Below are 12237 nucleotides of genomic sequence, written 5' to 3' on the forward strand. Positions count from 1 at the left end.
CCCTGCATATAATAGCTGAGTGAAGAGGGGGTATTTTGAGATGAGACTATAAAGGGAAATTGCCCTCCCTAGATCTTGGTTGCTAAGGTCCAGGAAATGACCAGGGAATAAAGTAGAGAAAACCATGCAGCTTGAACCCTGCTGGGTTGGGAGGGGTCACAGGAAGAAGAAATGTGATTTTTTTTTTTTTTTTTTTAGCTGACTATGGAGAGCTAGGAACATTTGAGACCAGCCATTCCAATGTTTGAATCTGGGTTTGCAGCACATGATGTCTTTATACTCTTACCCTAGAAATGGCAGAGTTATTTTGGGCACAAAGCAAGAGCTGTGGCTTTAAAAATATGCCAAGTGTATTTATCTCTTCCGCTCCAAGATTGCTGAAAATTAGCCCAGCTGTGGCCTGGAGTACCAAACAGCCACAAAATCTTCTTCCGCATCAACACATCCCACCCACAGAGGGTGAAACAGCCAGGAGTAACAGCTCCAGCAGCCTCTGGGGATGGTATCAGATCAGCCTCCCCATTGCCAAACCTGACTTTCAATCACATACACACCACTCTCCCCAGCTACTCTAGGGACCAAAATGCTAGGCCTGTGAATAGAGCTCAGCTCTGTCTCCACCCCTATCTCAAGGCTTCATAAGAAGTAAAAAAAGAAAAAAAAAGGATCAATTATTCAGCCAGTGAATCAGTGTAAGAACAATTTTTCATCTTCATTATCAAATCCTTGTGTGAGTCAAGACAAATCATCTTGTAATTTAAGCCTTCAGAGTCTTTATCTATAAAATAAATATTCTTTAAATATATAGTGAAGTCAATAGATTCATAATTATTTTAATTAAACAAATTAAAATTATTTAAATAAATTTATAATAATTTTAGCTATACAAATTAAAATTATTTAAATAAATATATATGCAAAATGCCAAAAAACTGTTTAACCCATAGTAAGCAATCAATCAACACACCTAATGGGTGCCATCCGCACCGTCTGGGGGATGGACATGCTTGAAACTCTGACTCAGTTGGGGCATGAACAATATATGTAACCTAAACATTTGTACCCTCCTAATATGCTGAAATAAAAAAATTAAAAAAATATTACCAAGCTTCCTCAAAAAAAAAAAAAAGTCCTTGAATGAATCTTCTGCTGCTCTTATCTTACTAACACGTAAAATTTAATGAGTTTTTACTTTGTGCCAGGCACTGTGCTATGTACTCTATAGGGATAATTACATTTAATCCTGTGTGTGGGGTACTATTATCTCCTTAACAGATGAAAACTGAGGCCCAGAGATATTAAATAATTTGCTAAACATCACATTCTTGACATGATATAGTCAGGTTTAAACCTAGGTATTCTGATTACAGAGACTAAGGTCTTACAAAGAACACGGAATATATTTTTACATTCCCTTGTTTCCATGGAAAATTCTTTCCACTGTCGACTGAAGGACTAAAAGCAGCAGGGAACTGCCGGAAACGCTAACCCAGGTTGTTTTAGTTTTCTCCCTCTCTCTTTGATCCTGGACAGGATTTGGGTTTCTGACCACGACTCTCCTGTGTTTTGTGGGCTGTGATTACTCAGATTAGTTTTGCGCAATTCATAAAGGATTGGCAGGAGGTGGGGGAAGGCGGAGCTTGTCCAGCCGGTCCACAAACCCTGTAGTTGGCGGGGTAGAGGGTGGGGAGGGAGCCTGAGATGTTTTACAACCCAGTCTTTCAGCGGTTTGATGGCGGATGGGTTTTGCCTTTTGGTCAGGCTGAGCATATACTATAATCCTACAATCAGGCTGAGCATATACTAGAATCCTACAATCTGCCAAATTCTGGCAGACGAGAGGGAGAGAGAGAGCGAGAGAGCGAGAGAGAGAGAGAGAGAGAGAGAGAGAGAGAGAGAGAGAGAGAGAGAGAGAGAGAGAGAGATGGATGGATGAAATGGTTACCCAAAGCCAAGAAGGCGCAAAGGAAATCGGAGCTGCTTGAAAAAGACTGCAGTGGCTGGCTTCGGTGGGGAGTGGAAACAAGGAGGGAGGAGAGGTGGCGTGTCCCCGGCGCAGAATGCCTGGATGTTCACTTGCAAACCCAGAACCTGCCGAGCCTTCAGTGCCCTGACATTTTCCTGGGGAGCCAGGGGCAGCGGTAGCTGCTCGCACCAGAGGATGAGCAGTCCAGAGGAGCTGTCTGGCAGGGCCGGAAACGGCTGTAATCATTTAATAGCCTTTGCTGGCTGCACTGACTTTGCAGAGTGGGCGGTAGGCAGGCTCCAGAGTGCTGTCTGGCAAGATAGTCCCCGGCTTTAATCAAAACGATGGGTTTTCTGGAAGCTCTTTATTAACCTTAGCACTGAAATCCCAGAGCTGGTAACAAAGGCATGAATGGGGAGCGAAGGGGCGGGGCTGAAACCTGGAGACTGGGCTGCATCCACACCCCTTCCCCCACCTCCACTCCTTTCAACTGATGCTGGCTTAGAGGCCCCTGCCGGCATCTTTGTGTCTCCGAAATGGTAACAAAACAGATAATAACTACAATAATTGCTACATTTGTATATGCTTTCGGGTTTTCAAAGGACCTTGTTATATAGCTCAGGATATGAGTGTCATAGCTTGAATTAGGCCGCCTAGATTTGAGTCCCAGGCTCCACCAGTTAGTAATCATGTGACCATTGGTTCTTAATCCTCTCATCTATGAAACAGACATATCTATAACACAGACATAAATATTAGCAATATCTACTTCATATGGTTCTCGTGAGGACCAAAAATTACATTGCATGCGGATCTGCTTAACTCCGTGACACGCATAGGAAGGGCACAGCGAATGTTAACTATATTGATAACCCTGTGATGTAGACAGGAAGGTGATCATCTCCATTTTGTAGATGAGGAAACTGAGGCTCAGAGATAGTTATATAAATTGACCAGGACTGTGCACTAGTAAGCAATAGAGCCAGGTGAGGCCCTCAAGAACAGAGAACAAAGCAAGATGGAGAGAGGAAAAGAAAATTAAACACCCTCCACTTTCTCCAGTCTGTGCCCTTCTGGGAGCCTTCTTGAAAGTAGTATCCTTGGTCAAAATGACTTTATGTTTTTCTATTAGGGAAAATCAGTGTAAGTCAGAAAATCTCCTCCTGGCCTTAGTGACTCCAGAACAGTTCAGAACAGGGGTTGAGGGTGAATTTATAAGCCTGGAATTTGCTTCACAATCTTCTAGACCTTTCCTGGCATTTGCATTGGCAAAGCCTTCTGCCCAATCATTCCTAGTCCCTGAGGCTCAACTCCATAAACTTGGGCAGCCAGGGTTAGTTTAGTATGCAAGTGGAAAGTTGGAAATTTTGTGAAAAGGCCCCTGGCAGTGCCTAAGGGAAGTACCTAAACTGGATTATGGGACTACATGTAGTGGCTAGCTACTTCCAGAGGGCAGTTGTAAAAGTCAAAATGAAGATCTACATGTTTTTATAAAAATATATATTGTTCAGGCCAGACTCGGTAGCTCACGCCTGTAATCCTAGCACTCTGGGAGGCCGAGGCAGGTGGATTGTTTGAGAGCTCAAGAGTTCAAGACCAGCCTGAGCAAGAGCGAGACCCCATCTCTACTAAAAATAGAAAGAAATTATATGGACAGCTAAAAATCTATATTGAAAAATTAGCTGGGCATGGTGGCGCATGCCTGTAGTCCTGGCTACTTGGGAGGCTGAGGCAGGAGGATTGCTTGAGCCCAGGAGTTTGAGGTTGCTGTGAGCTAGGCTGATGCCACGGCACTGTAGCCTGGGCAACAGAGCAAGACTCTGTCTCAAAAAAGAATATATGTATATCTATATATATTGTTCTGAGTTTAAAATGCATCCCTACCCATTATGAAGAAATTGGCCAATGCAAGAAAAAAAAAAAAGAAAAGGAAAACCATCTTTTATATTTGTGATCACATTCTATTAAAACTTTTAAGTCCTGTTGGGTTGTAATCTGAATGTCTGGGAAGGGCTCCGCCTAAAGATTCAGACCCCTGCCAGGTTGATGTGTGTCTAAAATTCTCTTTCTAGGCTCTAATAGATCCATTAATTTGGGCCTTGACTGCATCTCAGTTTTTATCTAAAGGTTAGCTAGGTCTCTGGGAGCAGAAGAGAGGGGATTTGTGAGAGATCCCTGGGAAATCCTAGAAGGGAAAGGAGGCAGCACTAAAAGAAGATATTTCCTTGCTTGATCATTTGCTAGGACTGGCCCCCACCTAGGGTCAAGGGCAGAAATGTGCTTCTTCCTTTCTCATCTTCTTCATAAGGGAGTATCCCCCTTGATTCTGCCCCAAAGGCATGACATTTTATAGGCAAAGCTGGCCAAGTGTCTTCAGTGCTCCTCGCCAAAAGGAACTCAGATTAGGAGGTCAGTAAATGTTTGTTGGATCCTTAAACTGTGAATGAGTCACAGTTCAGATGCGGCTGAGCCCCCAGAGATATTTGCTTATGCAACAACTAGAACAGGTTAGGCACAAGGGACTGGAGAAGCATCTTGTTCTGTTCTGCAGAAGCTGGACATGTGGAGGATACACCTGACTAGCTCTGATTGCTTTTTGGAGTTTAGGTTGAGTCAGATAGAACCAAGATGCCCAGCAAAGGCCGGGGAAGCTCAGTGACATGTAAAAGAAGCCGATTAACTCTTGGCAGTCCTGCTGTGAGAGTCTCCCTCTGCCAATAGACACAGCCATTAATGTCCTTTAGCTCTGCAAGATGAAGATATCTCTGAGCTCTGCATCTCCGGATGACAGTCCTTGAGCTTCATGTGGAGTCCTGGCTATGGTTAAAGAAAAAATTTCCACCCTGGGCTCTGTGAAAGCAAAAGGACTGTGGAGTGGTGCTGAAACCCAGTTCTGGGCGCCAAATCAGAGGCTTTTAAATATATTTCTCAATTTTGTCTCAGTCTCTTAGAGACAGGGCCTGTATTTGAAAGGTAAACAGGCTGATTCTGGCTGAGCTCAATTGCAGATTTGATTGTCTTAGATAGATCAGGGAAATTAGTCTCAGGGAAAAAATATCTATTGCTCATCTCCATAGTGCTGTAGCGTCAGCTCTGCCAGGGGAATCATGGTATAAAGACAGGGTTTAGGGGAGAGAGGAAAGTTTCTTGCTCCCTCTCCCCACTGCCTGATATAAATTTGTAATATCCTATCTCACCCTCCTAGCCCCATTTATAACCCTAGCTGCACTATATATAATTTCCCATATGCGATACCATTTATTGAGCTCTTACATTGTGCTAAGGATCAGACATAGCATTTTACATGTGTTACCTCATTGTCTTTAGGGACTCTAAATGTGCCATCAGTGGAGAGTTGTTTGGTCTGCTAAAGAGTGGTTACCACTTCCACTTCTTGCATCAGTCTTTTCATTCATCCATCCAGCAAATATTTATTAAACATTTGTCATGGGCCAGGAATTGTGCTAGGCATTGGTTATACATTGGTGAATAAACAGATATATTTTTTGCCTTTGTGAACTTTACAGTGATAGAGACTAATTGGTGAAGGGGTTCCTGCTTGGCTACAAAGGTCATATAATTCTCTCTGAGGAGCTTACATTTAAGCACAGACTTGAAGAATGAGGAGTCATGCTAAGAATGGACAAGAGGTCATTCAAGACAAAAGGAAACCATATATGTAAAGATCTTGAGGCAATAACAACTCCAAGGAGCTAGGTGGGATGATGCATGACTGTAGTCCCAGATACTCAGGAGGCTGAGGCTTGAGCCTGGGAGTTCCAGGGGTGGTACTCTACGACTGCCCCTGTGAATAGCCACACATTCTAGCTTGGGCAACATAGCAAGATCTTGTCTCAAAAACAAAAATAAAAACAAAAAACCAACCAAGGCCAGGGGTATTTGAGGTATTGAAAGAAGGCCTGTGTGGATGGAGTATAGTGGTAAGAGGGAGATTTGTAGACGAGACTGGAGAAGAAAAAACATCAGATTATTGAAGGTGCTTATATACCACAGTAAGGAGTTTGATTTTTCTTTTCTCAAGGCAGTAGAAAGTCTTTGGATAATTTGAAGCAGGGGAATGATATAATCTGATTTCTATTTTTAAAGGATTTTACTGTGTATATGCTATACTTCAAGTTTTAGGAAGAAAGAAAGACTTAAAGGAATATAGATGACTGGCTACTATGTAGAAGATTGAAGAAAGGCATATGTGGAAGCAGGTTGAATAAGGAGGAGACCATTGCTGTAATTCACATAAGAGATAATGGTGTTGAAGAAGAGTAGTGACAGTGAAACTGGGGAGAACAAGACAGAGTCAAGATACATTTCAGAGGCAGAAATGACGGGTCTTGATGATGTATCATAAATGGAGAATAAAGACTGGAATAGAGAAAAATGAAGAATAACTCTGAACTTCCTGGCTTAAGCAATGGGGTATATGAGGTGGCATTTACCAAAACTGGAATGATTTAGAAAAGAATAGATGATAGGAATCAAGAGTTTAACTTGAGATTCCTTCAGTTGGGATCCCCATGAGACCTCCAAGTGGAGATACCAGATAAGCAGTTGGGTACATGAGATTACAGCACAGAGAGATATGGGCTTCAAATATAAATCTGCATCTCATCAGCATATTTAGATGGTATTTATACCCATAGACATGGCTGAGATCCCAAAAGGAGAGAGTGGAGAGTAAGCAGAGAAGCGAGTCTGGGGCCAAACCTAAGGAAAGCTCTAACACGTAAGTGAGGAGGATCCTGCAAAGGATATTGACAAAGAACAGCCAGAGAGAAAGCTCAAGAAAATTTTTTGACTGTGGGGAATCCAGAATATGCCACCCCAAAATATGAAGAATTGTTGAGCTAAAGACAAGAAGCAGATATATGAAAGCTCTCTGTCCTCCATCTCCCTAAAAGAACATAGATTTACAAAGATAAAAGGTATCCTGTTCTCCCTAATACCACCACCACCAGGGAGAGCAAAGGTTAACCACTGAAGACAACTTTAGACTCTTATAGGCCTGGTGATGGTACCAGGGAAATCTACATTGACAAGCTTTACTAACTAGCTTTTATCTGCCATTTATTTGCTTTCTGCCAAGTAGCTGCCCATAAGACTCAAAGTCCTTTTCCTTTGTCTTGTCAGTTCTCTAAAAATTTACTGTTCTTTTGAATATGCTATATAAGCTGGAATTCAAAGCCATCTCTTTGAGAACTACTCATTCTCTGGGCGTCTCTCATGTATATAAGAAATATGCATACTAATAAACTTTTATTTTTCTCTTGTTAATCTATCTTTTGTAACAGAGGTCCAGTCCAGCTAAGAACCTGTGGGGATTATTCTCCTACATGACAGAGAACTCATATGTTTTTCAAAAAGGGGACGACACTTTGGGAGGCCAAGGCAGGAGAATTGTTTGAGGCAGGAGTTCAAGACCAGCCTGGGCAATATAGTGAGACCCTATCTCTACAGAAAAAATTAGTCCCGTGTGGTGGCACATGCTTATAGTCCCAGCTACCCAGGAGGCTGAGGTGGGAGGATCACTTGAGTACAACATGAGTTTGAGGTTACAGTGAGCTATGATGGTGCCACTGCACTCTAGCCTGGCCAGTGTCAGATATATAAACACTACTGCTATGTCAGAGGGTTTCAATGTCATGGCCACTGGGATCACTTTGCCCAGACAGATCATTACTCTTCTTCTCTAGCTTTGACTTCTTCCAGAAGTCATTGGTATACTTTATGGTGTGTCTTCCAGCTAGATTCTTGGGAAAGTCTTGCATTGAAAACCCCTGTGGATGCATAATCATTTTCCCAAGACAATGTGCAGATTTAACCTTTCCTTTGGAATCTCCTTTAACTTTATCAAGTATAATTAACAATTTCCTCCTTTTTAGTCCCACAATACTTTACACATACCTTGGTTATTACATGTATCAAATTGGTTTATAATTGCCTAAGTGTATGTCCCAACTAGACTGTGAGAACATTGAGGGAAGGAACTTGATTTGGAAATTAAAATTGTCTCCCAGTGCTTTATCCAAACAAATAGGCCCAATTTACAACAGGATTCCATCTTCTTATACTTTCTAGTGTCCCTCTATACCCCCACTTATTCCTACCTCTCCTCTGCTCCATCCTGTCACCCCTCAAGGTTATTATAATAAAATTAGGATCAAATAATTGATTCAACTAATTTACCTTCTGTTTTGGACACAGTAGGTATCAAATACATTTGTAGCTAAAGTTTTCTCTAATATATACACTAAAAGTAGTACATTCTGTTTTAACCCAGTATTTCCTGTCCCATTCCCAAGCAAGATAATCACAACCATATTCTTCAGGAAAATGCTCACAAAGAACCAAAAATATGTGACTAGAAAACTGGATTCTTGGACATCCTGGTGAGAAAATCTGCCCTCATGTTTGTTTCTAAACACTGGCCTTGCCTTCAGGCTCAAAGAAATAATCCATGATTTTGGGGGGACCCAGCCTGTTTGTGTAGCTTCTCTTGTACTCTACCAGTAGTGTGGCGTCAAGGGCATGTGTTGACCCTGTTACTGATCTGTGATGTTTTTTCTTTCAGAACCAGAGGCAGGAGAGGTGTCCCCTCCAGTCGGAGCTGGTGTCAACAGCAACAGCTGGACCTTTAAATACGGACCAGGCAACCCCAAACAATCCGGTCCCGGTGAGTTGCCAGACAAATTCATTATCCCAGGATCTCCTGCAATCATCTCCATCCGGCAGGAGCCTACTAACAGCCAAATTGACAAAAGTGACTTCATAACCTTCGGCAAAAAGGAGGAGACCAAGAAAAAGAAGAAAAAGAAGAAGGGTAACAAGACCCAGGAGAAAAAAGAGAAAGGAAACAGCACGACTGACAACAGTGACCAGTGAGGTCATCAAATGGAAACAAGCCACTTAGCCAGTTTTTGTAATAATGGCAAATCTCTTCCATGTAGCAACTCCCTCCTCCTTTTTCCTACCTACATGAGCCCTCTTAGAGACCTCAGAAATCTGCAGAAAGTTCCCTGTGTTTGTCTAGATCGAATTTAACAGGTTTTGTCTTTAAAGCTTTACTAAGTCTGGTGTTAACTCTTTCTCTCCACTCTGGCTTGTTTTCAGAACCTAAAAAGCAGACCCAAGTTTCCTTTCTCCTCCGCCGCAAAGGAGAGGCTTCCCAGCCCCGCCAGTGAGAGGTTGGACTCTCTGCCCTGTGCTCCGGGGATCCTGTCTTGATGACACTTGCAGGGCAGGCTGAAAGGTTTTGAGATTGAGCAGCTTGGGTGTTTGTGGCCACTGGGAATGTGTGGCCAATGCAGGTATGCAAGTGCCAGATATTGGCTGCGATGGGCAGATTAGGCTAGGTCGTACAAGAAGGGCTGAGAAAAAAATGCAAATAAACAGTGTGAGTTATCAGTCTGGAGGGGAAATGTGAAACCAAGAGGGACCAGACTTTCTAAATCTTACAACTCAAGAGGTGGTGGCCACCCTTTAGGAGACAAAACTACCCCCACTGACAAGGCTTTAGGAGTCCCTAAAGTCTGTTGGCTGTGGTGTAATAACATCATACCTAAAACCTGCATTATACCTACAAGCCAACAGTTCAGTGTTCAACAGAGGGCCAGCCAGGGCAACAGAAGCAGATCTGATGTGTTTTCTATATATGTCCTGTGCTCACTTTATTAAAAGTTCTTTTGCACACAATGTTTATGAAAAGGCCAGATCCTTTTCCAACAATACATATGCAAAAGCAAAAGAAAAAAGAAAACCCCAACACCTCACCTTATGCTGTTTGTTGTTTGATAGATTTATTTAAAAAAAACAGAAAGTCTATAGCTATAAGTCTTTAAAGAGAAATATGATGAATACAATTCCCCTAAACTCTCCTTAAAAGAGAATTCAGTCTACAGCCATTTAAATGATCATTGCTGCTACAGAAGTGCTTTAAGAGAATTGCCTGAAACATCTGTATTATATCGGCCACCTGCCAATCAAAGCTTTACTCTTTCAGGTCACTCTGGGGCTGCCTCTTGCATGTATTAATTATTAAATAAAAGAATCTTTCTCTCTCTCTTTTCTAAGAAACAATTATGTGCACTTTGAATATACAACTTTCTCTAACCAACTATATCAAGACCCAGAAATTGAAGAAAAATACTGTTTTCTCATACATACAGTGAGCAGACTTTTCAATCCTCTAATTCTGTGATTTGTCTTGGTGTGCTAGCTTACACCTTCTCTTTGGTTTAGTTTTCCTTTTCTATAACACTCTGAATTGCTAATCTTACTAACACCTATGATGTTACCTGAAATCAATCTCCCATATGTATGCTGTATGCTATTATAAGACTCCTGAAATATACTTACTCTGTGCTTGTGTATGTGAATGTTAATGCAACTATTACCTAGAGTGAACTTTAAGCTTTATTGTTGAATGTAATTCCATTATACTTCCTTTTGTACACCTGTGAAAAAGTGGAGTAGTGTTTTTTTAACCATTGTTAATCAGCTTTTGTGTATGAAAGACACAGTAAAATTTCTTTCTTAAATCAAGACATTGGTGATTCAAGGAATTTTATTTATGGTCCAGCCAAGAGCCATCTCTTGCCAAGACTCCTGCTGGCAAGGGAATGGATAAAGCTGTTTTTTCTAGTAACAATTTTGGAATGAATACTGAAAATATTCCCGAGGTGTGCAAGCACAAATTTTACCAATCTGACCTCCTTGAAGTTACAGAATGCTTTGAAATTCTAATGATACCTGGAATATCAGCTCATAGAAAAGAATAAAATTTACTGTTACTTTAAGACATTTTAATTTTGTTATAATGTACGATTTAGAGGTTTGATTAATTATATTATCTATTTAAACATTAATATAAAAGAAATAGGAGTCTGTTATTTTAAAAAAAGCATTAAATCTAAAAAAAAAACTGTCTTGTCTACTTTTAGCTTCATTCTCCCATATTTTGAAGGGTGTGTAACTTCAGCTCTGCAGGATTGCATGGGGTAAAACTTATTGCCAACACATGTGAACCATTGCTACATTGTAGGTTGTGATCATTTTGCCCCACTGAAGCCCATGTATCTGACCTTACGTGCCTTTTGAACTAGGAGAATCGGGCTAATTTATTAATGGATGATAATTATAATGTACCTGTACAGCACTTTTTACATTTGTGAAGTGCTTTCCAATCCATGTTAGTTACTAGTTATTACAGCTGTAAGGATAAAACACATCATGTGGATTCATTTTGAATTGGTGCTATTGGTATTTCCTCTGTTATTGCTAATAAATGGAAAATGGTGGTATGAAAGAAATGGTGGTCATTTCTAAGTATAAGAGTAGGAGAAAATAGAACACTGATTATTGTTAGCTACTATTACTGAAGAAGATTGCCACAGTATGAAACTTACTGTATCACCCTCTGGCTATCACATTGGCTTTTATGTTCAGCACTGAGTCAAAACACCCAATGGAATCAAGGATCAAACTTCACAATATTACTAAAATGGACAGCCTGGAGGTTGCTGGATCACTTTCCAGGGCACTATCTCAGTCTTCTCTAGTAAGAATTGCAAGAAACCAATTTTTATCACTAGAGCCGGTCGAGTTATCTTGTTCATTACTTGTTTAGGGTTTGTATCTCTTTACAATTGAGAATCCATTTGGCTCCAAGAAATTAACTTTTATTGAGTACAGGGTATATGCCAGTCACTCTACTAGCTAGATTCAGTTCATAGTACATGTTCTATAACAAATAGATTATTTTGTCCTCCTGTAGTTAAAGTTTTATAAACACAGACTTTAGATGCAGTGGTTCTCAACTGGGAGCAATTTTGTCCCCCAGGGATCATTTGGCATGTCTGAACACATTTTTGTTTTTCATTACTTAGGGTGGAGGGTGCTACTGGCATCTAATGGGTAGAGGCCAAGGATGTTGCTAAACACCCTACAATGCAGAGGACAGCCACCCACAACAAATAATTTTTCAGCCCCAAATGTCAATAGTACCAAGATTGAGAAACCTTGAGATAGAGTGACTGTATAATTTGCTTAGCCCACTTTTGAAATAGAACAAGAGACACCATTAATAATCGCTTCAGGATTCAAGAATTAAACTGACACTGCCCCAGGCTAACTGAGAAGTATAGTGACTCTACTTACAAATAAACTGATATAGCTCTGCCACTAACTAGGTTGGGAACCTTGGGCAAGCCACTGTTAGTTTTTCAGTCTCAATTTCCTCATGTCTAAAATGGCAATAA

At 41.0% G+C, this 12237-nt stretch overlaps 1 protein-coding gene across 8 annotated transcripts in view; it reads left to right on the forward strand.

Moving 5' to 3' along the window:
• LOC123637873 (protocadherin alpha-C2) overlaps window positions 1-11285 on the forward strand; it is a 108292-nt gene extending 97007 nt beyond the window's left edge. For 7 of the 8 annotated variants that reach the window (XM_045551011.1, XM_045551015.1, XM_045551012.1 and 4 more), the window contains exon 4: window positions 8553-11285. In XM_045551011.1, the coding sequence (XP_045406967.1) occupies window positions 8553-8863 (311 nt within the window). In that variant the 3' untranslated portion in view covers window positions 8864-11285. The remainder of the gene's footprint in view (window positions 1-8552) is intronic. The other variant, XM_045551014.1, reaches the window with a different exon arrangement.
• The last annotated feature ends 952 nt before the right edge of the window (window positions 11286-12237 follow it).

Source organism: Lemur catta, chromosome 5 (genome assembly GCF_020740605.2).
Source record: "Lemur catta isolate mLemCat1 chromosome 5, mLemCat1.pri, whole genome shotgun sequence".
In the NCBI taxonomy this organism is placed as follows: Eukaryota; Metazoa; Chordata; class Mammalia; order Primates; family Lemuridae; genus Lemur; species Lemur catta.